The 26592-nt window shown below is 39.7% G+C and overlaps 3 protein-coding genes across 5 annotated transcripts; 1 reads left to right on the top strand and 2 right to left on the bottom strand.

Annotated features, from left to right (window-relative positions):
• Window positions 1–16561: 16561 nt before the first annotated feature.
• Window positions 16562–17835, top strand: LOC134667061 (probable DNA-directed RNA polymerases I and III subunit RPAC2). 2 transcript variants are annotated; one of them, XM_063524359.1, is made up of 3 exons: window positions 16562–16674; window positions 17001–17101; window positions 17648–17835. In XM_063524359.1, the coding sequence occupies exons 1-3, from the start codon at window positions 16660–16662 to the stop codon at window positions 17832–17834; spliced, it is 303 nt and encodes a 100-aa protein (XP_063380429.1). In that variant the 5' UTR covers window positions 16562–16659; the 3' UTR covers window position 17835. The 2 variants fall into 2 exon arrangements, with proteins under 2 accessions (XP_063380429.1, XP_063380428.1); XM_063524358.1 differs by lacking the exon at window positions 16562–16674 and having other exon boundaries at window positions 16980–17101.
• Window positions 17836–19822: 1987 nt separating this feature from the next.
• Window positions 19823–21350, bottom strand: LOC134666715 (small ribosomal subunit protein uS5). Of its 2 annotated transcripts, none has more exons than XM_063523953.1 (3): window positions 21201–21350; window positions 20371–20890; window positions 19823–20127 (listed from the first exon to the last, which is right to left on the bottom strand). In XM_063523953.1, the coding sequence occupies exons 2-3, from the start codon at window positions 20887–20889 to the stop codon at window positions 19861–19863; spliced, it is 786 nt and encodes a 261-aa protein (XP_063380023.1). In that variant the 5' UTR covers window position 20890; window positions 21201–21350; the 3' UTR covers window positions 19823–19860. The 2 variants fall into 2 exon arrangements, with proteins under 2 accessions (XP_063380023.1, XP_063380024.1); XM_063523954.1 differs by having other exon boundaries at window positions 21197–21285.
• A 1717-nt stretch (window positions 21351–23067) lies between these two features.
• LOC134667060 (N(4)-(Beta-N-acetylglucosaminyl)-L-asparaginase-like) lies at window positions 23068–26294 on the bottom strand. The gene is made up of 6 exons (XM_063524357.1): window positions 26096–26294; window positions 25869–26022; window positions 25328–25556; window positions 24997–25184; window positions 23877–23984; window positions 23068–23329 (listed from the first exon to the last, which is right to left on the bottom strand). Exons 1-6 carry the CDS (start codon window positions 26205–26207, stop codon window positions 23104–23106), a joined length of 1017 nt encoding a protein of 338 aa, XP_063380427.1. The 5' UTR covers window positions 26208–26294; the 3' UTR covers window positions 23068–23103.
• Between the last annotated feature and the right edge of the window lie 298 nt (window positions 26295–26592).

Here is a 26592-nt window from a genome sequence, read left to right as displayed (position 1 = left end):
TTTTATTTTTAACGTTTGTATCTGATGTACTTATTCGTGGAAGCCATTGAGATTTATTTCGAATCGAGTACTCCTCTGCCTGAAAGTAGCGTCAGAAAGTGAAGAAGAAAATACAACACTTCATGACTTGATGCATGCGTTGCTAACTAGTAACAACTCTCAGCAGTAGATAGTTTCAACTGAGCCGATAATACATCCTACCTTACTGATTAGTTTTAGGCGAGGGTTGCTTTAAAAACAACCATATTAATAGTAATTCATGAATAGATATTAATTCTTTTATGAAAAGGTAGGCCTCCTAGTTCTCCTACCTATTTCAAGTGTCAATTATGAATCACAGATAACTGGAAACATGTCAATTAAGCTGGTGCCGGGTCAACCAAGCTTTTATATTATATGCTTGTCAGTCATGCAAGCGAATGTATTTAACGAATGAACAAAATCACTGACACGCAGGTGACAATCGTATGAAGGCGATGATTATGAATTTAAAGTGATGCTGACAACTCCAGTTGTTGTGGATGACATCTCTCCATGATATTGTGCGTAGACTGAAGATCCGTCTACCATGTAGGATATTTTAGAAGATTTTTTAATCTTTGAATAATTCCAATGCCTTCACCTATAATTTTTAGGCTAATTATAACAAAGGCTTGTAATTGTAGGTTGTTTAATGTTCACTCTTTCTGGTGGTAAGCTGATTCCCAAACTGAAGATTTTATGGTTCGCGCGCTGGTAATGGATTGTACGATGCTTTATTGTTAGACTTAGCACGATTTGTGAGTTTTTAATGCTTTCGTATACATACAATCTTCTATAAGAGTGTAAAAACCTCTTGACTGATGGTGGAAGACTCTTTGACTAAGAAAAGAGTGCAACCTTTTCAAACCAATTGCGAAACTTTCGTAACACCCAGAAAAATTAAAACATTATTATTATTTGTATATGGTGAGAACTAATAAGTTCTTGGCATTATAGCATTGTAGTTGCACAAGCCACGGGTGTCTCATGATATCATCTAATCTCAAGTGCTGCGCCAGCAACGGCGCGCGCGGGCGATGCTGTGGCACAATTCCTGTCAAACCTTAACATGTGTAGACGCATTAATTACCAAATATTAATTTGATTACTTAATTTGTACTTTGAAGCCCCAATCCGCATTAGGCCAGCATGGGGACCCTAGCCGAAGCCCTCTCGCGAGTGAGAAGAGGCCTGTGCCCCGTAGTGGGACGTATATAGGCTGAATTATTATTATTAATAATTTGTAGGTACTTTGGTTAGAAATTTAGCAATACAAGGACGTTGTATGATATTTATTGGCTTTCGTGCAATTAAGTTGTGTATCAATTGATTTTAGACTGTTTTTATTGTCGTGAGGGAACCCTAGGGTTAATTAGGCATCATGATGCCCACAAATAAACAATTATTTGATGATCTTGGCCTCTCTGCGACATATTATATATGTCACTACCTTGACGTAATCATAGAATAAATAATAGTATGTACTGTAGGTACAGAAGGTTCACTCTCTAACAAAACGCGTCTATTACGACAGATTATGACCGCAAGGTGGCGCAAACGCGAGCAGGTGTCCGTTACATAGCGGTGCGCGGCAGCTACTAGTGCTAGACACCAAAATTGGTGTGGGCCGCATTTACTTGGAGCGACGCGACAAAATCGCGGAGTGAGCTACGCCTGACGTAACACTGATATATGTCTACAGATATCTCATATGCAATGATGTAAGCATATTATCATGAATATATAAATATATGAATTGTAGTTGTCTTCACAACTAATGCTGTAATTCTATTAGCAGCACATCTGCCCTTTAACCAAGACACGATGATTTTGTAGGGTACTACACCTGGAACTCTAATTGATTGCATTGACGATGATGTTTCCAATTACATGCCCTACGAGACTTGTTACAACAGTATGCTGTAAACCCTGGACTACTACCTTTCAGCTAAGCTTGTAGTACTTAGATCTGGCAATGCTGCAATGTCGGCAGAACTAGTGTTGATTTTCAGAGTAAATTGCAGGCTCTATTTAACCGGCGAACATATTTGTAGTCTTGATTCACTACCAGGATCACATTTCGCTTAGATCTTGCATTTTGCCTGAACCACCGTATGTTGTTATTCTTTATAAAATCATGTGAGTACTTCCTTATCTGCCAAGGAAGCCTCTCATCTGGAAATCGAAAGAAGGATATTTCTGGTCCGTGTTCTTTCAGAATCCGGTATCTGCTATCGGTGACTGCCTGCAAATATTTTCTACATATTACGGATAGTATGTACGTTTACGTACGTTGTACATTTGTATGTATATTGGCTTGCTCCGCAGTCCACTTGGTTTCAAAGTTTCTGAAGTGACTTCATTTTAAGTTATCTATTTGGAAAAATTAAACAATTATCGTTTAGATGTAGGTAAAGCCGTGGACCGTGGCTGTTGGTTCGACAGTTTAGTCCCTTAGTCGGCTTCACCTCTAATTCAATACGCGATTTTTCGAAACAGAATCAGTAACTCCACTCTAACTAAACTACCGAAAAATCTTTTCATTAATTCTTTATTTATTTTCATAATTTGAAGGGGTGCTTCATTGTCTACATAGGCATAACATTTACCACTATAGAAGCCGATGTTTCATGTCCTATTTAACAATCATGGGTAACTATGCGGATTGCTGTACTAAATTAATATTGTACTATATAGGGTCCTTTTAGACATTATGTAAAAGCACCTCCTACAAATGCCGTCTGTTTCCGATAGTTATATCACCAGTAGGAGTTCATTTCCTTTGAAATTGAACTATGTAACGTTTACGGTCAACGTTTTATGATGCATGATTGTTATACCGACGGCGCAGGTTGATTGACAAACCGCTGCTTAGATACTCTTCCGAAGTGGAGCTTGTTGCTTACAGCATTAAAAATGCCTTTGTCAGTTCGGTCTCATGGACGGAATGCGATCCTGCCCCTGTGTTTTCTAGGTATTACTCTTAGTTCAGTGGTCTCAGTTTCACAGCTACATAGTAGACGATTTAACCTAAGTAAAAGATTTATCTGTGACAGGTCGCAATTTTTTAGCTAATTGTCAATATTTAGAGATGCTTCAGTATTCCCAAAGACACTATTAAGTCGCATAGTCATTCATCATTTAAGAGAGGGATTTAGTGCGACGATTATACAGTCATATATATCATTAACTCTTTATTTATTTTCAGGTTTAGAGCCGCAATAAAGAGATATCCTTTGTAAGCCTATGACAGAGCCGTTAATGAATTGGCATTATACGTGTATTGGTATTCCTATTTAGAAGCGAGAGCTTTAGTCTTCTTTCCTTCTTTAAAGCTAACGTCAATTTTTCTTCCCTCCCCCTCTCTCTTTTTGGTATAGGATCTAGTTGGGCAAAGTATAACACACGGTTTTTCACTTTGTACTCTTCCCTTTTCACAGTTTCTTAACTGCTATTTTCCATGGCCAGTTAGTCATTCAGTTTAGGATCCTCAGAATGTATATTTTTGGTTTGTTTGGTATCTCACGGCAATTGAGATGGCAGTTATCGACCAAGACCAACATTTGTACACGACCAAGACGGAAACCTGCCTTTTTCCCTGGCAGGTTGAAACAATTACTGTAACTACATTTCGTTATCAATTTCGCGCCAAACCCGCCAATAGAAATTCTGCTGCTCGTCGTTCTAAAAGGTGACACACCATTTGGTCAGCTACAATGATGATGACGCCCACTGACTGGGTCGCACATTGGTTCATGACCATGCAGACCTTAAATGCGAGTCCGGCCGTGCAGACATCGAACGATAAAGCGACCAATAAGACGTCCGCTACCGTATTAGTGGTAGACCATGAGACTGATGTCATTTCAATTTCAATGTCTTTTCAGAGGACGATGCGATATCGTCTCATAGGACGACGCATTAATGTCTCACGATACGACAAAATGTAGTTTTATGGAACAACGCAATGTAGTCCAATAGCCCATAGGACGCAATATCCTCTTACGGGACGACCACAAGATGGTGAAATGTCTTCTCACATGATGACATAACTCATCGCGATGCCTGTCGTATCACAGGATGACGCCTTATTGTTTACAGGACGACGCTTGATGTCCCACAGGACAATGTCATGTCAACTCACGGGACTATGCTATGTCGTCTTACGCAACGACGCTTGTCGTCCAACGGGACGGCGCCATGTGCCATTTATACCCGTAGGTATTCTGTTTATGATGATGGCTATAGGAGCTCACTTAGTCTCATCGCTGGGCCACGGGCACTGAGCGGAATGTCACAAGGTCTTTTAACGAGACGATGCTCGTTGTCTTGCAAGACGCTGCCATGTCGTCTGTCAGGACGATCACGGGACGACGCCATGTCGTCTCACGGAACGACGCATGTCGTCTCGCGGGACGACGCCATGTCATCTTGCGGGACGACGCCTTGTCGTCTTACGGGACGACGCCATGTCGTCTCACGGGACGACGCCATGTCGTCTCACGGGACGACGCCTTGTCGTCTCACGGGACGACGCCTTGTCGTCTCACGGGACGACGCCATGTCGTCTCACGGGACGACGCCATGTCGTCTCACGGGACGGCGCCATGTCGTCTCACGGGACGACGCCTTGTCGTCTCACGAGACACGAGACGATGCTTGTCGTCTCACGGGACGACGCTTGTTGTCCCACAGGACAAGGCCATGAGGCGTAAGTACCCGTGTACTTTTTATGACGGTGCCTGTAGGAAGGTCACTGCGTCTCGTCGCTGGGCCATGGGCACCGAGCGGAATGTCACGAAGTCGGAGATTTTCAAAATATTTTTTCGATTTAAATTTCTCGATCTTTTTAAACTTGCTTTGTAAACGTGTTGCTCGGCTGAGTTACAAAAGCGTACTGGAGAGAAAGCAGCCGAGCGCTGGCAACCGGGCGACATTAGTACTTGAATGGCGCGATAGATGGCGCTACTAGTTGATGAATTCGCTTGATTAGGGCTGAGTTACAAGGGTGTTATCTCATAATGTGGTTCAAGCGAAGGCACGGACACCTAAATAGTACATGGCGATAACAACTAGTCAGTAACACAGCTTATAAAACAGAGGATGTACTTATAACTAAACAAACATTTTGTATGTACGTTTATAAAAAATATATATAATTTCATATTTCAGTGTTAAATATTTAATACTTGAAATATATTTACTGTACATAATTTATTATATTAAAAGAAGCTATTTTAGTTAATAGCTTGTTTCTATTTATTTATTTTAATATTGAGAGCTAATTCATAATCATATTATTAAGTCATGTTTTATTAATAAAAATAATAATTTTGTATTGTACTTGTAATGTATTATTTGTAAAATTGTTTAAGTATTTTATGGTTTTTATGTAGTCTATTTTTTAATACAATTCTAGTAGTTATATTATATTTCTTCAGTAATGCCGTATAGTGTATATAGAGAGTTATTGTCATAGTTTTTGTAGTCACAGTAAATTTACTGTCATCTTTCGATAGATGATTAAAACTTTTAGAACGCCATTTGACTTTGATCCTTAGTTTTTCACTGATATGTGTTAAATTTGTTAAATATCAAAAAGTGTCGCCATCTACACGAGAATAGGCCAAAGGTATGGAGCCATCGCTCGAAAAGATGGCAACATACCTTTGGCCTATACAGGATATTTCTGCTTTTATTAAAAAAAAGTTATTAATGTAATTTTACTCATTGGGTAACGCACTTCCGATATCAATTTGAAGTTTCCTATTATCTGTTATATGTATTTACGGAATTATCGCCTGGCTACACTTAACGATTACACCCTGTATACTACAGTAAGCTCAATAACGCTCGTGTTGTAGGTACGTACACAACGATATAAGTATATAATAATTACATGATACAATATTAGGGATAATAATATTATTATTCAGAGGAGAGAAGGCATTCACAATTTGTGAAGGTATTTATTTAGCGTGCAAACTTATATCAATAAAATTAAATAAAAAAACGAAATAACAAACATTAATATTTTATTGCGCCTATTGTTTAACAAAACACAAAGCAATAAAATTAGAATTAAATTTAATTGCATGACTATAATTATTATAATCAATCACAATAAATCATTGATTAGTATAATTACTTAAAAGCAGTTTCGGGCGGGTTGTACAGTTACCTGCAATAATATGTTACACAACGAAGGCTCCAAAAATATCTGACACGATCTTATTTGCAGAGCCATAAGAGCGTGTCACATATTTTTAGGGCCTTCTAAGAGTAACATATTATTGCAGGTTACCAATTTACCAAGGTTACCAATCCGTCTGTCAATGTCTTCATGGCACGGAACTAAGACTTCTATAATTTTCATTTTTATTCTATATACCGGGTGTGGCCTGTAACACGAGCAAATAATTAAAACATAGATTGTACTCCTCAAACGGTGACACTTTTGTTCAACAACTTTTAAAAATTATGAAATATTTAGACTCCCTATTTTTCATAAGTACAAAATAAATATTATCTTCAATGGATGCCATCGCCACGCCATATCATTGTGATTGATGTTGCTTGTCACGCTTTTAAACATAACAAAATTCGCAATACATTGCGTCTTAGAATAAACTTTAAAGTATATTCCAAATCAAACCACAAGTTATTTATAAAAGTCGTTGAACAAATGTTGGTCAGTATGGGGAGTACAGCCTACAGTTTAATTTTTTGCTCATATTACAGGCCATACCCGGTATATAGTAGTAGTATATACTATATATTAGTCTATATAGACTACGTGCAAATCTCGAGTTCACAATAGTAAATCCAGTGCGGATACCACGAGTTTGACACTGACATATTTACTAATTAACGATCGAAAATAATGTCAGTCAAATGTCCACCTCTAGCAGCATGGCAGATGTGAAGCCTTTTCATCACATTTCCACACATTTCCTGCGTTATCTCAGCGACTGGATCTCGAATACTTTGTTTTAATTCAGATTAAATATTCACACTAGAGATGCAACGGATAGTTGTTTGGCCGGATACCGGATACCGGATATTCGGCCTGACCATCGACTAGCCAGCCGGCCAGCGGAACTATAGGTACTTACATTTCGGTTTTACAGGTGCGCATTCTGCAGGTTTGACCTGTTTCCTAGCGAACGTTCGCGCGGACACATTTCTAGGTTCGAAATCAGTGCGCGCGTGCAATCAGTGAAATGTTTAAAAAATTGTTTTATAATAATAAACAAGTACGATTATGATTATGATCAACACTGTTTCTTAAATCCAATTAGTTTACTCCGAAATCAAGCAATTTTACTATCCGGTATCCGGCCGGATAGTACGTCACTATCCGGTATCCGGCCGGATATTAAAATCATGGCAGGATAGGCCGGATACCGGATAGTAACCGGATATCCGGTGCATCTCTAATTCACACCCTTCAGGTAAAACGGAAAACTTCTTTGGACGGGAGATAGAGGGCTACCACCCCATATAGCTTCCTTAGGGCCCCCCACATCTGGCGTCTTTCGAGCGTCGGCGTCTACAATTCTATGGCCGACGTCGACGCAACGTCGACGCAGCGTCGACGCAACTGCGCAGCGACGTCATTTTCCATAGCGCTGGACCGACGCCGACAGACGCCGACGCTCGAAAGACGCCAGATGTGGGGGGGGGCCTTAATCGTATCGGGACTCGTTAAAGGTAGTGATAGCATTAGGGAAGCGCCACTCCGCTAAAAAGTGCCTCTTATTTCTCACACCAACCAAATGTCATGATCACGCCGCCCCGCAAAATACCTAATTCAGTCATTCCCTTGCATTCCTCGGCAAATGGCAGACGTTTTAAGTCGACGTTTTCAGCAGAAGGAAAATTTTGCGACGCGATAGTCTGCGGGATTACCTTTGAGCAGAGACTGGTAAAAATAAGATTGGGTATCACAGGGTTGGGCAGTATTTCAATTACATGTATTGTATTTACTTACCATACTCACATGTATTTAGTATTTTGTATGTCAAATACTTTAAGTTTTAAAATAAATTTCTACAAAAATGATCTTTGCATGACCGGCAATATCTAGGACTCAATTATGACTAAGATGTAGTGCAGAATTGTTTATCATCGTATTTTCTCGGATACTTTCGTTGTTCATGCTACTTCTGTCAACCTCAGTACTTTTTGTACCGAGACTGACTGAAATAGCAACAATTGTGCACTACATCTTTCGCACCGCGAACAAAACTGTCCCATGATAACATGGCGTTGGCCTGTGACGTCATAGGCCACATGGTTTACTGACATGACGTCATTGGCCATAAGTTTTTTACGCTTTTTATTCAAGACTTTACGGCGGTTGACAGTTTTTGTAATTTACATGTCTTTGCTTTCAACTTCAACGTTTCTAAGCGACGCGTCATTACATTAAGCAATAGGCATGCACAGATGAGACGTTAAATAGCTTTTAGACGGCAGAAATGTACCTATCTGACGAGCTGCTCTTATACAGTGAAACCTGGTTAAGTGGGACCTGGATAAGTGAGAAACCTCTATAGCTGGGACTCATGGTGCGGTCCCGACACTTTAGCACTGAATTACCTCTGTTAGTGAGATAAAACGAACCTCTATAACTGGGATTAGTTGTTGTGATTTTATAGTCACATTTACCTCTACAATTGAGACCGAGAGTGTATTTTACCTCTTTTACTGAGACTATATTTATAAGATTACATTTTCCTAATTGTTTTTTAGAATTTTATAGGAATTGACCTCTGTATCTGAGATAACGTCAGTCTATGACCTCTCTAACTTGGACTTTATTGATCAATTTCCGTATTCTTACTAACTCTTAGTCTTTCCATAAATTCCGCATTTGCTTAATTGTGTCTAAACGACTTCAAGTTTGATTTGGTTACTTTATGTAGTTAAGACTATCGAAACGAAAGCTGATATCTTGATAAGTAACACAAATAAACAAATTTTCATTTAATAGATTTCTAAGACGCAATGAAGTCCGTATCAAATTTAATTATATTTTAAAATATCTATCCTTTGGAGAATCATTTAAAATAAATTCAAAGAAATATTTAAACAGACTTAAAAAATATTTGGGGACAATGATTATTTTACCTTATTTATTTTTAAAGATAATTACAAAATACCTTATTAACCACCTCTATAACTGAAATATAATCTATTCTCATCTCTAGTAATGGAACCCTCTGTAAATGTGACAGAAATTTATTTGTACCTGGCTAACTGAGAACCTGGGTAAGTGGAAAACCTCTTTAAGTGAGACAAATCTGCTCGTCCCTTGAAGTTTCACTTATCCAGGTTTCACTGTATATACCTATTCACTATGCTTACCGGAAGCAGGCGAGTTTAATCTGCTCAATTTTATGGTATTAGAGAAAAAAACTTATTTATAGAGTTAGACCAAGATAACTTAAGTTACGATTTTGATAGCAGACGCAATTGTATTGGAGGTCAAATACTCTACCACGAAATTTCGTTATCTGCCTCTCTAATATGGTTCTTGCATATTCGAGCGATAAAGTGGCAGATAACGAAATTTTGATTTTCAGTTTTAGGGGCAGCCCCTCAGAGATTTCATAATTTTCTGGTTGTCTGACTAGTCTTGAATAACAAGCGTTGGGAATGCGAAGCCTGTTGGTGCTCTACTAAGCTCTAATTAACGCGAGTTGTTAAGTGAAACTGTTTCATTCGTTTTATAATTCATTTACAATAATAATGTGTTTGGACAGTGAAATTATAAAACGAAATATAAACTACTTTCGTTTCATTTATTGCAGAACCATGGTGTATAAAATCAGTGCATGCATGGTTACCCTGTCAGGGCATAGCAACAGATATTCTGAAACTAGTTACTAAATATAATTACATAGTCGAGCATAAAATGGCATTCAAGTAAAAACGAGGAATTCATTAGTATACGTCGTATAGGTACGTACAATTAAAATATAGGAATAATACACAATAATAAATATGTCCTAAATAGTAATGTTACACAAGTCATAAACTTAATTGGTATCGAGTGTCTAGGTTTCTGTGTAAAGTTGGCAATGTTACTGAGATGTAGCCTAAATAGAAATAGTTTAGGTACATGGGTGCCAAGTTCTCGGCGTTCTCGCCATTCTAGTGGCTAGCATCTCAGAAAGTTTAATTCAAATTTATAGTTATATGTACATAGATTTAGGATTAATCAACCTTATGAGATTTATGAGGCCAATATTTCATATGGAAATTTTCACCGTGCCCTTAAATTTATACCTAGTCAAAGAATACTTTCTAGGAAACGAAAACATTAATAAATACCCATCATTTGTTCACCTTTCATGTCAAAAGTTACAGCGCGATTCGGAAAATGAATTAGAGATGCACTAGATATGAAATAGGAAAGACATGTGACGTTCCATAGCAAAAGGTACCATTGCCCCGGCTGGATATTGGAGCGGCGTTAATAATAGCGTAAGCGCCAGACGCCATAAGGTACCTTTTGTCTTAGAACGTCACGTATCTTTACTATTTCATGTCTAGTGAATGTCTAATTTCATTTCATTTTCCGAATCGCGCCGTTAATTAACTAAACCACCTCGTAAACGTTTCAAGTACATAGGTATTAGGTACCTACCGTGAAACCTGGTTAATTGGCACCTGGATAAATGGAAAACCTCAATAATTGCAACCAAAAGTCCGGTCCCGGTCCCTTGAGACCAAAAGGCCTCTATAATTGAAATTTTGGAACCTCTATAATTGCAATGGAGATTTTAGTGCTTTTCGTAATTTTGCCTCTATAATTGACCACATCGCAACTTAAGACCTCTATAATTGACACTGTGCTAAAAACATCCGTTATTTTTGCTCTTGTTTTTACCTCTATTATTGAAACGTGTCTTGCTTATTACCTCTGTAATTGAAATAATGTAGTTGTATACAGCAGAAACAATATTTTAATAGCAATGATCATTTTATTTATATCTCCATCCAGAATTTAATTTATTTATTGGGTATCTATCACAGCCTGTAGTAGGTGAAATAGTTTTGATCAATAAAAAACAAAGTATGCTTTTTACATTCTAATAAAACTTTCTTCTACAATTCAAGGGAATTTTTTAAACCCAAATGATAAGAAATTAAAGTGGTAATTAATGTAGTGTAAAAGTGCAAGTATAGACGGAAGCAATATATAGAATGTAAGCGTGTAAATCTACTTAAAATGGTTATTTGCACCTCCATAAAAGAAATTTGTCAGAACGCAACCTCTATTAATGAAAACCTCTATAATTGACACAACGATTTTTTGAACCTCGTTAATTGACACGACCTGCTTAAATGAAAAACCTGGTTAATTGACAAAAATTGGCCGGTCCCTTGAGATTGCAATTATCCAGGTTCCACTGTATTACAATAAATTATTTTACATGAAGGAGCGATATTTTGCTTAAATTGCCTGCAGATTACTCTCTGGACACGAATTATGGTAGTCTGCGTTCTGACGTTTCTGTGGCCCTTGGCCAACCCTTGGCTTAATTTATGCCAGAGGCGTAGCTAGAGGATATGGCGCCAGGGGCAGGCACCAAATTTGCGCCCCCCCCCCCCCCACACACAAACGAAATGAACTACAAAAGGGTTACTTTTTTTTTAACTAAAATTTACTTTTAATTTAGACAATACAGTGTATATGTGTTTTTTTAATACATCGGCAGGCGTGGCTCACTCCGCGATGTTGTCGCTTTGCTACAGGCAGTTAAAAGTCCATCCGTTCGACCCCAATTTTGGGGTTTGCCATAAGCCGCGCGTGGCGCTGTCGCCACCTAGCGGCCATATCTGCGCTGATCGTGACAGACGCGTTTTGTTAGAGAGTGAGTCTTCTGTACCTAGTACTATTATTTATTCTGTGACATCGGTGGGTAAGGGTCTCCCCAAATATATCGACGCGCATTCGGCAAAAGCCGATAGGAAAAAGCTTTACGTCCGCGCAATAAGAGCGAAAAAGTCGTCGTTCGGCTCGGCTCGCATCGGCTGGCGCCGGCCGACGCGTCGTCGGCTTCTTCGCTCTTATTGCGTGGACATAAAGCTTTTTCCTATCGGCTTTTGCCGAATGCGCGTCGATATATTTGGGGAGACCCTAACATGTTTACGACCCAGCTGATGGTAAGTGGTCACCGCATCATATGGACGTCTACACTCCAAAAGAGTTACAAGCGCGTTGCCGACCATTTTAAAACTTATGCACTTTTTTGGAGATCTCCATACTGTAGCCTCTCGAGAAAAAGGAACTTAATCAATTTATTGTGGAATGAGCTCCCTTTTTTCGACAAATTTCCTCCCGACCACTGTGGAAGGAATTCCTCTTAAACCGCACAGTACGCGACCATTTAGGTTCTAGGGTGTGAGGATAAACACTCTGCCTATCCTAATACGGCGAGCGGTGCAGTGATGGCAAGCTGTCACCGTTGGCAACTAGGCAGCATGTCAAACAATTCTTCAGACAACAGCTCATTGTACTTACCTACGAGCGGTAGAGAACATCCTATATACAGGGTGGCTAAAAAATAACTGTATTCCCGTTGCCAGGGAGGTTCTGGGATTATAATGAGCAACTTTTACTATGGGACCAACCCCTCAGTCGCGAAAAAAAAATTTGGCTGGTTCATACATTTTGGTTGGTCCATTTTCTATGGGAGGGTAAACTTTTTTTTTTGAGATTTCGGGGTTGGTCCCGTAGTAAAAGTTGCTCAGTATAATCCCAAAACCCCCCTGGCAACGGGAATGTAGTTATTTTTAACCAGCCTATATAGGAATCCCCGTACCTACTGTCGTCCGATAGACAACATGTCACAGATATGCAGCAGCAGCTATTGGAGTAGGTTCCGTCTACTACGGCTCATATATATGCGCCTGCCGGACAAAGGGCTAGGGATCCATTTGCATAGGTAGTCTCTTGGACTGTCCATAAAATGGTAACTTCCCGACAGGAGACCCCTGAGGGAAAAGACGCGCTAACACGGAACACAGCTCTGAACTCTCTGAAGCACTCGGCCCGCTCGCCTTATAAAATGAAAGCATAGCAACTCCTACCGAATATCCCTCTGCTTGATAGAAGTTTCTGGAATAGAGTATTCGCACTGAAGGATGGTGGGCGGTAGGGCGCTACCGTCGTCTTTTAAGGTCGAGTTCTAGGCAAAAAAGAGTACCTAAAAGATCGGCTTTCTCTTTGCTTTTCTGAGCTGTGGGCCAGATTACCAGGATGAGAGGTAGTCTTTTGCCCATTTTGGCGCCCCCCCCTTGGACGGCGCCCGGGGCACTTGCCCCCTCCAACCCCCCCCTAGTTACGCCTCTGATTTATGCGGAGGAAGATCACCGGAAATGTGAGAGGAATGTCGCATTCCGGCATAAGGGTTCCTAACTTCCCACAGTTTGAGCAGCGCTCGAATATTCGGCCAACCAGTATAACTGTGACCCCGAGGTCAGTAAAAGCCGAGTCACACCGCATGCGTGTTCAGCACGTGTTTGTCGACGTAAGCGTAGACGTGTGCAGCACCCCTGGCCGCGTAGCCAAGACGCCAATCGCTTACGCTTCGTAGCGATCGGAACACAACTGTCACTGTCAGACTAATATGGAAGAGTGATAGAGAGACATAATTCTTTTCGTTGTCGTAGCGATAGCGATTGCAACCTTGGCTAGGCCGGCTGTTACACCAGCAGGCGTGGCTAACACATCAATTTTGGTGTCTTATACCTAGTACTATAAATACTATAATTATTATTTTTCCGTCACACCAGGTTACTCGCACGTTCACGCACACGCTCAAAGAATATTATTGTAATACCACGACACGCTCCGAAGTAAACTAGATGACTGTATAGAAAAGTACAGTAAGCGCTCAAAGCTTATTTTAGCATACTAGCGATAGCCTGACCCATGTTCAATTCGTCTAAGTTGGTATGACCTGCGACAGATGGATTAAACTCAAAACCATGTTCGGGTCTTTCCAGTCGACAACCCAAAATTGTGTTCATCGAACTGTACTGTTTTCTCTCCTGTGGGCAATATACTTAGTTAATAGTTAACAGCTTGTGGGCATTTAGGTAATGATTTTATCATGCTTATCCAAACAAAAGGAGTACCTACCTTTTCGTGTGGATAAGGGTTGAATAAGAAAATTTACCTTTATTAGCCTTTAATATTTGGGTATGTTAACAGGAAAGACCTCAACATGGTTTTGAGTTTGACGCAGATGACAAAATTCATACGAGACAGGGCTCGGAAACCGTTCTCATTTGTTAAACCGGTTTCGCTCATTCGCCCGGGAACGAAACGGATTTCGTTTCCGTTTGCGGTTACCAGTTAAGAACTGTTCTATTGCGATAACGGTTTATGCCATATATACGTTCTCATTTCGTTCTCGAGGAACGAAATTAACCGGTTAAATTGAAAATATCGAAGTGAGATAGAACGAGCAAGTATTGCTATCTCTTTCACGTATGACAACGAGTTTAACCGAGAGTCTCCGAAAGCCAAGAGTAACCGGTATAATATCGTTCCCTGCGAACCATAAAGTTCCGTTCCCTCTTCTTACCGGTTAGGAGAGAGAACGTAATTTGTTAGTTCGCGTTCCATCAATTAACCGGTTTTTTAATGAACGAAATAATATAACGGTTTTGGAACGATATTAACAGGCATTTCAATACCGGTTCCGAGCCCTGATACGAGAATATGTTTCTCAACTCAACTCTGTGCTTCATGAATACTCCTAAAGAGACAAAGGCGAACTCTGCATATCTCCAGTTTCACAAAACGCTTTTCTTAGCCCTTAAAGCTCATTGCCATTATAACTTGACCTACGTGTCTGTAACTATTACGCATAATTAAGGACGGTACCATAACTGGTTTATGAAAGACTTCACGATAGATGGCCATTGTGAATAAGAGCCATCTTCATTAAAGCTAAGAATTGTGCCCTGCGGTTGACACCTCGGTTGCGTAAACCTTATAAATCTTGCGTGAACTGTACTTATTAAAAGTCGTAAGATTGATGCCCTGGCCGGAAACGTTAACACAGAGTCTGAAGGATCACGCTATCAACATTTGCCCTTGGGATTAAAGATCCTAGTCCTAGACTCGTAGAGATTTTTTTCAGTGTACGAATATGACGCTATTCCAGTAAATACCCTGAATCGCACTATCAAGATGTTTCTTGGAATCCCCCACCACCAGCTCCACCCTATACCCCAGCCTAAGTCTAGTTATGTTTGTTAGTTACGAAACGTACGCTAGATCGCCATCTAGCGTCTAGCATCTAGCATCTAGGGTTAAGTTCGAGTGTGGTGTATGTACAGTTGGTGTACCTCCAACAATTATCAAGAAAAATCTTAATAGCGCGATTCAGGGTTTTTACTATATGGAATAGCGCCCTATTCCGTACTTAATTTATTTAGATTAGGCATCGCGCGATAGATGACTCTGTTTTGTGTGGAAAAAAATCTTGAATCGCTATTAACATTTTTGTTAGGATGACCCCGATTTTAGCAATGTTTGTCAAGTTTACAAAACATGTACCTAACTCTACCTTCCATAATGTAGACGCTAAATCGGCTAAATGCACCAGTTACTTTCGTGTGCTTGTACATTGTGTTATAAAATAATAATAGGTACTGAAACACAAGTAGAAAATGGCGCGAAATTAAAATTTTCTATGGGAGATCGACACTTTGCGCCTACATAATTTTAAATTTGCCGCCCTTTTCTACTGTCTACTAGTCGCACCAATAAAAGTCTGCAGCGGATTTGATAGCCCACGCAGTGGAAGTGTTATTTCTTCGTCGCAATTTCATAGAAGTTTGACGTTTAAAATAACACTTGCACTGCGTGGGCTAAAAAAATCGCTGCAGACTTTTTACGGTCTAACTCTACAATAATTTTATCTTAGAGGATATAACCAACGGAGACGCCATGTCAATAATTTTCGGTACAAAATAGTCTGCCGTTTTTTGCGGGGGAGGGGCACATCAAATGTATACGTAACGTAAACATAGCCATGTCAGATAAACGTCAGTCCATACATTTGGTTGACATGTGGTTGACCATTGGCCGCCTATTTTCGACAGAGGGGAACGCCTGTTAATGACCACTCCGTTTGGTTATATTCTCTAAGAATTTTATAAATAATATATATCCCTGTTTAGTCTCGGAGTAATTAACAATGGAGCCGCCATTAACAGGCATTCCCCTCTGTCGAAAATAGGCGGCCAATGGTCAACCATATGTATGGACTGACGTTTATCTGACATGACGTACCTATACATTTGATGTGCCCCTCCCCCGCAAAAAACGGCAGACTATTTTGTACCGAAAATTTTAGACATGGCGTCTCCGTTGTTAATTACTCCGAGTGTTTAGTCATCATTGAATTTTTATTTTATTAGTCCGCTCTATATTGTAGAAAAATACTTCTGTGTTATGTCCTTATGACGGAAATTCCGCCGCTGTTTAGTTGTCATTGTTGTCAATGTCAAAACATAGTCAAAACAACGTGGGATATATTATTATTCTCTTGATTCACTTTTAATTCCAGTTATTATTCCAAAAATAATCAAAACAAACTAGCAATGAAAATTTCAGAGGTAAGTATTACATGTTAATGCCAGAAATTTCGATTAATATTAACGAAAGACTAAATTTCATTCTTTAGTCAACACCCGGCAATCCATCGTAGCTATTTGTAAAGACCAACTATCAATTTACTAAAAGCAACTACAGGACAACATCAACAATAACAAGTACACGTTTGACATTGGCGAAATCGTAAAGTTGATGGATGGAAGAAAAAAATCAATAGCCAACACAGCGAGCATACGCGCGAGGCAATTTCCTGGCGCACAAAACGGCTAAGGCACGTATACCACTAATAATGTCATAATAGAGAAACATGGGTTTCACTTTGTTTCAGTTGCCCGGTGATGATGAGTCCACACTCACTTGCCGCACCTACGTCTTCGCAGATGAAAGCCACACATTAGGGAATGCTTTGAAATGCATTATAAGCAGATAGTGAGTATGTTTATTATATCTCTTATAGAGAAACCTGTACTTAATTTAACAGCATAATTGTTTTCACAAATAAAAAGATTCTGATTCAGAATCTTAAAATTATGTCAGAAATAAAACAAGTTAACCGGATTGTATTGCATTCGACTTGATTGTAATTATTTAAAATAGGTAATTTTTTTTCCTTCAAGCCTCATTGTATATTTGGTTTTTAGTATTAACTTATTACTTGTGTCCGTATTATGTTGACCACAGGACAGGCTATGCCTAGTGTGGTGGCCAGCATAAATGTAATATTGTTGTACTTTTATTTCTGAAATAAAACATTTTTATTTGTTTAAAATGGAATTTAATAAATAGTAACTTAATTCATAATCATAATCATAATCATAATCATTTATTCGATGCAATCCATGGTGTTTATAAAGGTGTTTAAGTTTCATTCAGTACAGCATGGACCCTACTAGGGCGTGGCAACATATTATACGTAAAAAAAGTAAGATATTTAAACATTCATACATTATATAACTATTCATTGGCTTATTTCAGTGAAGATGTACAATTCTGTGGCTACACGGTGCCGCACCCCGCAGAGGCTAAGATGCATTTCAGGATACAGGCACACGAGACACCAGCCCTAGAAATACTGAAAAGAGGACTCAAGGACCTTGAAAAAGTCTGTGATCATACCATCAACTTGTTTGAAAGTGAAGTTAAAGAATATTGTAAAACTTAAAGCTGTTGTTTCCTGTTATTAACCTTATAAACTGAAATAGATGTCATATACTAAAGAAAGAAAAAGTGACCAAGCCCAGCAGTGGCCGAGGCCGGAATCGGACCTACATGATCAGCTTACAAGGCTAACATCCTGACCACTAGGCCATCCAGTCACCTTAATCTTATTATTTACCTAATATTTGTGTGTTGCTGGTGTTTTGCCTTTGCAGTTCCCAAAAGATAATATTTAGCATGATGAGTGGGTAAAATGGTATTCTCCTCTAGTATGAACCCAGTTATGAAATGGACATGGAACAGAAAGGCAGCGCCATCCGCCCACCACTGGTGTTCTCATTTGTCCCCCTGCCTCATGTATGGTGGCGGTCACATGGAGGGCGACAAATGGGAATACACCTAATGGCTCCTCTACACAATGGGCCAGCGCCGGCCACTCCAAGGGACGCAGCCATGCGGTAGAATGAGATAGCAATTTCACTTGCTCCCTCGTAAAGCATAAATGCGTCCCTTGGAGTGACCGGCGTTGGCCCATCGTGTAGAGGAGCCATAAAGAAATTAGGAGTTCATCACCTTTCCCGTGATTGTAATTTTTTTCCATCATCTGTGTAGCAGGGACACGTGCAAAGAAAATGGGAATAATCACAGTGAAGACCTGCCTAATAAGCCTGTATCTTTCTTGGCACTACTTTACTAACTTACACTTTTTATACTTTAGAAGTTTGTCTATCAGGCAGGCAGTATCTAAAAGTATTCAGAATTAGTTGGCAGCCTCGAGTGTGAATTCATTAATAAAAAACAAGACCGAAGTGATCCCATAAGTGTTCCGTAAACAAAGTTTTGTACAGAACACTAACAAGACCGAAGTGATCCCATAAGTGTTCCGTAAACAAAGTTTTGTACAGAACACTAATAAATGGGTTACCACTTTTTGAACTTTTAATTCTTAATACCATTTCTACTATGGGGTCATCCATTAATTACGTCACACCAATTTCTAGGTTTTTTCACCCCTTCTCCCCACCTTGTCACACTTGGGTCACATTTGTCAAATCCCTCCCTAGTGTGACGTCACATTTTTTCTACAAAATCGCCAAATCGAATTAAGTACCTAAGTATTATTAATATTTTATAAAAATATTTTTGACGATATAAATATTAGTAATTTTATAACCCAAAACTGCTTAGGAAAGAAAATTAAACGAATAGAAACGATTATCGATTTAAAAACTTATTTAAATGTACAGCGAATAAAATAATTTAAATAAATTTTCTTTTACTGATGTTAGTGACGTCACAAAGTTTGTCTCCCTCCTCCCCCATGTCACATTTTCTTGACCCCCTCCCTCTCCCTAAAGGGGTCATCCATTAATTACGTCACGAATTTCAAGGTTTTTGACCCCTCCCCCACTCGTCACATTTGGCAAACCCCTCCCCCCCCCCCCCTGGTGTGACGTCACATTTTTTCAACGAAATCGGCAAATCTAATTATTTTTTTTTTTTGTCAAAATATTAGTAAATTTATAACCCAAACTGATTATGAAAAAAAAAACGATTATCATTCCAAAAACTTGTTTTTGAACTGTACAGTAAATAAAATGATTAAAATAGAATTTTGGTTACTGATGAAGTTAAAGTGACGTCACAAAGTTTGTGACTCCCCTCTCCCCCTTGTCACATTTTCTTGACCCCTTCCCCCCCTGAACGTGTGATGTAATGACCCCTATCACATAGTACAAAAATAAAACAAAATAATAGTTCTGAATGTTGATGATGAAAAAAAAAAAACGATTATCATTCCAAAAACTTGTTTTTGAACTGTACAGTAAATAAAATGATTAAAATAGAATTTTGGTTACTGATGAAGTTAAAGTGACGTCACAAAGTTTGTGACTCCCCTCTCCCCCTTGTCACATTTTCTTGACCCCTTCCCCCCCTGAACGTGTGATGTAATGACCCCTATCACATAGTACAAAAATAAAACAAAATAATAGTTCTGAATGTTTTATTCTATCCCATCCTTGAATAGTTTAGGCTTTGAATTCAGAGTAGGGTGACTTGGTCAAAGGAATGTCCCTCCACAAGTCAGGGGTGAGGTACGCATAGGTCTTGGCAATGGCAGCATAGGTGGCCTTGGCGAAGTTGCCAAGAGTGCCAGTGGAGCCACGGGCCGACGTGTAGCAGTCCTGGACACCAGCCATCTGGAGAAGCTTCTTCGGGACTGGGGCCGACACAATGCCAGTACCACGGGGAGCGGGGATCAGCCTAACGGTGACTGAACCACACTTTCCGGTGACCTGGAACGATAGAAAATGTTATTAGATACATGTTTTTAGTCATGTATATGGTTTTGGAAGTCAATTTAATCAGACGCATTAGAACTTCACAGGTTAAACCTCAAGTGGATACCACGAATGAAATGAATTTAGTTCTCATCATTTAGTTTTCTATTTGAATAACAATGACACAAGTTCCGTCAAAAAAAATAAAAAATTCACCTTAGTAAAGAGAATACATACATATATAAAATGTTTATTTACCTTGCAAGGCACGGTGTGGGGCTTTCCGATCTTGTTACCCCAGTACCCTCTGCGAACAGGGAGCACGGACAGCTTAGCCAGGATGATGGCGCCGCGGATGGCGGTCGCGACTTCCTTGCTGCACTTCACGCCCAGCCCGATGTGCCCGTTGTTGTCGCCGATGGCAACGAACGCCTTGAAGCGGGTACGCTGACCGGCGCGGGTCTGCTTCTGCACAGGCATGATCTTGAGGACTTCATCGTTCAACGAAGACCCCAGGAAGAAGTCGATGATCTCAAACTCTTTGATGGGCAAAGAGAACAGGTAGATGCTCTCAAGCTTGTCGATTTTGCCCTCGCGGACTAGACGACCGAGCTTGGTGACGGGCACCCACTCCTTCTGGTCTTCCTTTCCGCGTCCGCGACCACGGCCGCGCCCGCGGCCACGACCACGGGGACCCCCGCGGCCCCTATCGCCACCCCGTGAACCAAAACCACCGCGGAATCCGCCACGACCACCGGCTGGAGCAGCGTCCGCCATTCTGAAAATAACATCATCGTGTCAAATATACTACAAAAAATTTGCATTTTGATATAGTTCAGAGAAAAATCAGACGCATTAAAGCTTCACAGGATAAACCTCAAGTGGATACCACGAATGAAATGAAATAAAGTCTCATCATGAAAATGTTACCACGTGGTAACTAGGTTAGATATGTAATGTAACGTACGGCGTAATACATGTAATTTTGCAATTTAAACAACAAATCAATATCACTGACAATTGTTTCCTGAAGTGTAAAGAAAATACAAAAAAATCATATTAATAAATATATAATTATTTGTACTTACGTTGATACGTGAGCGCAAGGAGACGGTCAAATAGAAAATGGCCGATTGAAATAATTGACGGATTGAAGTAAGCGTCAGAAAAAAAAAAGTCTATGGTTTGACAAAATCAAATGAAATAAAAACGCTGCGTTTTGAACGCTAAGCCCAATGTTGTAATGTTGGTACTATGATAATAATAAGAACTTTTAGTTTGTTTGAATATTGTTAAATTAAGTAATTGCACACGGCGCATGTTTAAAGCTGGAACAAATAAGACTGCGTACTTGGCCAATACTTGGCTTGGTAACTGGAGCAAGTATAAGTGCCGTTCAGAGTAAACAGCATAAATAACCCTTAATTTTAATTATTATGCCAAATACAGGGTGATCAATCCAAATGGGTCAGTATGGAGAAGTCAGAAACTATAAGAGATAGCGAAATCTGTTCTTAGGAACCATGGCTCCGATTTTAGATTTAATAATAATGACATTCAATTTTTTTTTAAATTTATCAATATTCTTGTTGTTTGTTTGTATGGCAACTTTTAAACGATGCGTGATAGGTGGGGGGTGCTCGACCAAATATCATAGAGGGCCCCGAGACAAAACAAAGTACATTAAAAAAAATTCAAAATGGCCGACTTTTTTTTTAATTTTTTTAGGTTGGTCCGAGCGCGCTGAGATTCGGCATGCGGCGAGCCTGGGGGCCCAAGATTACAATGTCAAAAAATTTTTTTTGGAAAAATTCAAAATGGCGGTGGACACGGGCAAAGTCAAAATTCCAAGTAGGTTAAGCGAGCCCGAAGGGCGAGCTTCATGCCGGGAGGCCGAAGGCCGACCCCGGCGGAATGCCGAAAGCCCGGAGCCTCCACTTCGACTCCCAAAAGGCGAGGCCGAAGGCCGAACTGCGTGAATTCGGTGCTTCCAAGCGTTCTACCAAGTCAACTATTTAGATGACCGAAGCCGGCGGGCCGAATGCCCGACGGCGAAGCGACGAGGTTTGGGAGGGCCGAAGGCCGAGCTCCGCGTAGAGCCGAAGGCCCGAAGCGTCACACGAGAGGGGGAAGTTGAAGCTTAAACACGACCCAACACTTTTCCTATTGGGGGTCGCTTTTTGGGAGTCGGGGTGGAGGGTTCGGGCCTTCGGCCCTTCGCCGGGGTTGGCCTTCGGCCTCCCGGCCTGAAGCTCGCCCTTCGGGCTCGCTTAACCTACTTGGAATTTTGACTTTGCCGGTGTCCGCCGCCATTTTGGATTTTTCCAAAAAAAATTTTTGACACTGTAATCTTGGGCCCCCAGTCTCACCGCATGCCAAATCTCAGCGCGCTCGGACCAACTTGAAAAAAAAAAAATCAGCCATTTTGAATTTTTTTTAATGTACTTTGTTTTGTCTCGGGGCCCTCTATGATATTTGGTCGAGCATCCCCCACCTATCACGCATCGTTTAAAAGTTGACATACAAACAAACAACAAGAATATTGACCATGTTCGAATCCCGGTTATGTATGATAGATTTAAAAAAAACAATTGAATGCCATTATTATTAAATCTAAAATTGAAGCCATGGTTCCTAAGAACAGATTTCGCTATCTCTTATAGTTTCTGACTTCTCCATACTGACCCATTTGGATTGATCACCCTGTATAAAGTTTATTTATATGTGTATAGAGAGAGATAATATTTATTCAATGCAACGCAATAAGAGTCGCTTACAGTCTGACAAAATAGAGTAGAAATGAATTACCCTTAAGTGCGAGGCCACTTCGCTTCTGCCTAGTTATGCCACTGTGTCCGATCCTTTGCCAGGGTTAAAATGAAACTACTTATAACAGTAGCAGTAGCACCAATATATTTCACAACTACGAACAATTAAATTTATAAATCCCAGATATTGGGACTATAATTAGATATAATTTTGGAACTAAGCTTAGGAACACAACACATGTTCAGTTCTACATTGCTCTGCCTTGTGATCGGATACAACAAACGGGAACTGGTGTATCCCGTGGCAGGCCGCGCCGTACGCTCCGTCCTTCGTCAGGGCCACGACAGCGCCCATGAAGCCCTGGTAGTGGGCCGCGATCCTGGCTACGGCCGTCTCGGCGGCAGCGGTAGGGGCGGCGCCGCGACGCATCTCTTCTACGGCTAGGAAACTGAAATAGAAACTTAGTTTAAAAAAACAACGGGTTGCACTCCGGGAGTGCCGGCAGAAGTGAAAACTCAACAACATTGTAAATCAAAATATTAATAAGAATAACAGCACCATCTAGTGCAAAATGTCTGCAGCACTATGTATAATTTGAGGTTAACGCCATATAGCGTTTTTTCGTCGCATTACTTGGTCAGGCACTAAACGAAACAGCAGGCTCAGGCGTACATTTTCGACGCGCTGTAGAATGAGAGGGTTACGCCTTACGCTGTGCCGAGTTTAACATTTTTTCCCCACCTCAAAAAGTGCACAGAAGCCGCCGCTATAGAAGTTTTCACTTCTAATAGTGCTTAGGTTTTTGACCTCGCCTGAAATGCTATTTTATGACTTATATTAAAGTAAGTATTCACAAAACTCAATTTTACCCTCGCGGCGTCAGTGGCACGGCAAATGGATGCGCCGTTTGGCGTACAAAAGGTTAATGTTACTCGTTCCATTCGCCTCTATCTAGATATTCTAGATATGGAAGGACGACTAGATCAAGCGTTCACCTGGGTAGGAACCGTAGCATGACGTCACCGTCTCCGGTGGCCGCGGCGCCGCCCACCGTGTTGTCCGCGTACGCTCCCGCGCCCGGGATCGGGGAGTCCCCGATCCTTCTGGAATATTCATATTGACATGATCAATCTGGTCTCCGAAGGACTGCCGAGGTCATCAATGTTCAAAGCTCGTTTAACTGAGGGCCTACCGTGAACCACGTTCGATGTGTTGCCTCCCTGTCACACTTACGTGCGAATTTACAAGTGCGACAGAGAGGCAACATGACGAACGTGGTTCGCGGTAGGCCCTCAGCATCTCTATCGCTCGTATAATACCTACAAGAGAGTCATAATATTCCATTTTACAAGCTTTCCCGTACAAACGCTTTTTATTCCATCTATTAAAACTTATTTTCGGCGTTTCTAAAGCCAATGAATTATTTTTCTGTGCATATTTTTGACCATTTTTCACAGAGAAAGAAACTTCTGAAGATTTGGAAGCCCTGCAAACCATTAGAAAATTCGCGTTTGTACAACGGTACACAATTTAGAGTTTAGATTTTAGCAGTAGATACTTAAAACAGCATAATACCATACTCTATCTATCCTAATAGGAATCAGTAACACATCATACAAATGTGTTTGAACAGAATACAGAATAGCACACATACACAATATCCTAATCAGATCAAATTCATTTCTGAGAAATTAACTACACACTTTAGTGATAGTGCATCATAGTTAAATATAAATATGAAATATGCATAATTGCATACCTCACCTTTCATATTAATGGCTGTTGTTCAAAACAATGGAATATAAGTTATGTATTTATATTACACATGTAACATTAGTAATCCCGTGACTCATACAGACAAATAGATTTTGTTCATAAATTTTATTAATCTACCTATTTTATACAGTCTCTTTTAAACCTTATATATTATCCATTCTTAAACATTGTGTATTTCTCATCCTATACAGACTTCCTCCAGTGTGAAAACGTTTTCAAATGACATTATGCATATGGTCAAATTGATAACATCCTCCTTTTTATGGAAGACAATTAAAAATAGCATCACATACCCAACACCTTCAGTAGAATGCCTCTATAACTTTAATTAATAATTACCCTGGCATTTTAAACTTGGCTCCATTAGTAGAAGTCCCAGCAGCAACATCCCCGTGTCGGTCTACTGCCACCATGCCGATGGTGTCGTGGTTGTATTGGTCTACCTTCTGGTCTCTGGTTGAATGATGGTGCCTCCTTGTAATCTTTGAGTATGGCCCACAGCTTTGTCTTGGGTCTGGTGTGACATACTAAAAGTACATAAACTTTTAAATACAATATCTAATATAATATGGCCAGGGACTGTCTCATTTTAAACATAGCCAGAGAACAATTTATTGGTAATTATGTTTTCTGTAAGAAAGTTAAATAAATAGAAATAATAAAAAATTACCATCCAGAAATTTGGTTGACAATTATCTTCATTTCGCCATTTCTTCCACATTTCCTTGGATTTAGGAGTTGTGAGGGACTCCACGGGGAAGCCCATCTGCTCGGCAAACTGTGTGGCTAACTCCCCGACGAGGAAAGAGTGGTAGCTGTGCTCCAGGACATGTCTCGCCACCGATATAGCGCTTTTGACTCTACGCAGAGCACCCACTGCACCAACATTCATTGTCTTCCTAAAAAAATATGTAAAATAGAAATAAAAACCTAGTCTGTAACTATTGACGAAATATAACTTATAAATTGAAATAGAAAAATGAAACATACACATAAAAATATTTATTATTCGAAAATTATTTGATTTGTTCCCCTAACATGTTACAATCTCCCAAAAAGCTTGTATAATAAATTAGTAATTCGTATAAGTAGTATAATCATTAATACAAAAAAATATGGAAATATAATAATGTAATGAAAAATACATATTAATATAGTGTTAAATAGACCATCAATAGTAAGAAATAAGGTATTAAGATAATATATTTTACCCGTCCATTATAAGAGCATCCAGGGTAGTCTCACCATCTTCGTCAGGACTGCCCCCGTAACCCACGGTACCATCACATTGCTGCGCTTCGCAAACCGACGCCCCTTGCTCCACGGCGTCTAATGCTGTACCGCCGGTTTTCAACACCTCCCATGCTGAAATCATACATGTTTATTTCAAAATTACAAACCGCGGGATTTAATAAACAGCTTTTAATGTGTAGAATACCTTTAATAGTGGAGTTTTTAAAGTTCCAAGTCGTAATTACTATAGGGATATTAGATTCGCATTTGATGAAGTAAAAATACGGTATTAATAAGAATATACCAAGTTTAAACATAATTTTATCGTCAACTAATTAAATAAAAGTAAGCTAGCACCTATTCCGACTTCCGAGCTGCAAAGTAATTACAATTTTTAAATTCTCTTCATACTCTTGGAAGATAAGAAATGTCACTTTTGTTTTGAAGTTTTCAGTGAAAATTTCCAATGAAATTTCCTTATATTCGTAGAAATTAGAGCTTTTTAAGTATTTGCTCAAACAGCTTCAACATATAGTATTGCCAGGACAAAAGATTTACCCGTTATATTGGGTAACTAGAAAGTAAAAAAAGACGAAATAGTTTACTTTTAATATTTTTGGGTAACAGGACTACTCAGTAATAGCATGTTATTAAAATTTCTTAAGTTAAACTTCAAATACAAAGTAGGAAAATTTATATTAA

This window comes from Cydia fagiglandana, chromosome 8 (genome assembly GCF_963556715.1).
Source record: "Cydia fagiglandana chromosome 8, ilCydFagi1.1, whole genome shotgun sequence".
Taxonomy (NCBI): domain Eukaryota; kingdom Metazoa; phylum Arthropoda; class Insecta; order Lepidoptera; family Tortricidae; genus Cydia; species Cydia fagiglandana.
The sequence above is the reverse complement of the archived record's forward strand: the minus strand, read 5'-3'. Positions and strand labels throughout refer to the sequence as shown.

Coding starts and splice junctions, on each gene's coding strand:
- LOC134666715 (XM_063523953.1), bottom strand. CDS start 20,889: ATGGCGGACGCTGCTCCAGCCGGTGGTCGTGGCGGATTCCGCGGTGGT. Junction 20,128..20,370: donor CCCACACCGTGCCTTGCAAG/GTAAATAAACAT, acceptor CTATCGTTCCAG/GTCACCGGAAAGTGTGGTTC.
- LOC134667061 (XM_063524358.1), top strand. CDS start 16,980: ATGGGTTTCACTTTGTTTCAGTTGCCCGGTGATGATGAGTCCACACTC. Junction 17,102..17,647: donor AAATGCATTATAAGCAGATA/GTGAGTATGTTT, acceptor GGCTTATTTCAG/TGAAGATGTACAATTCTGTG.
- LOC134667060 (XM_063524357.1), bottom strand. CDS start 26,207: ATGTTTAAACTTGGTATATTCTTATTAATACCGTATTTTTACTTCATC. Junction 26,023..26,095: donor TAAAAACTCCACTATTAAAG/GTATTCTACACA, acceptor GTATGATTTCAG/CATGGGAGGTGTTGAAAACC. Junction 25,557..25,868: donor GATGCTCTTATAATGGACGG/GTAAAATATATT, acceptor ATATTTTTTTAG/GAAGACAATGAATGTTGGTG.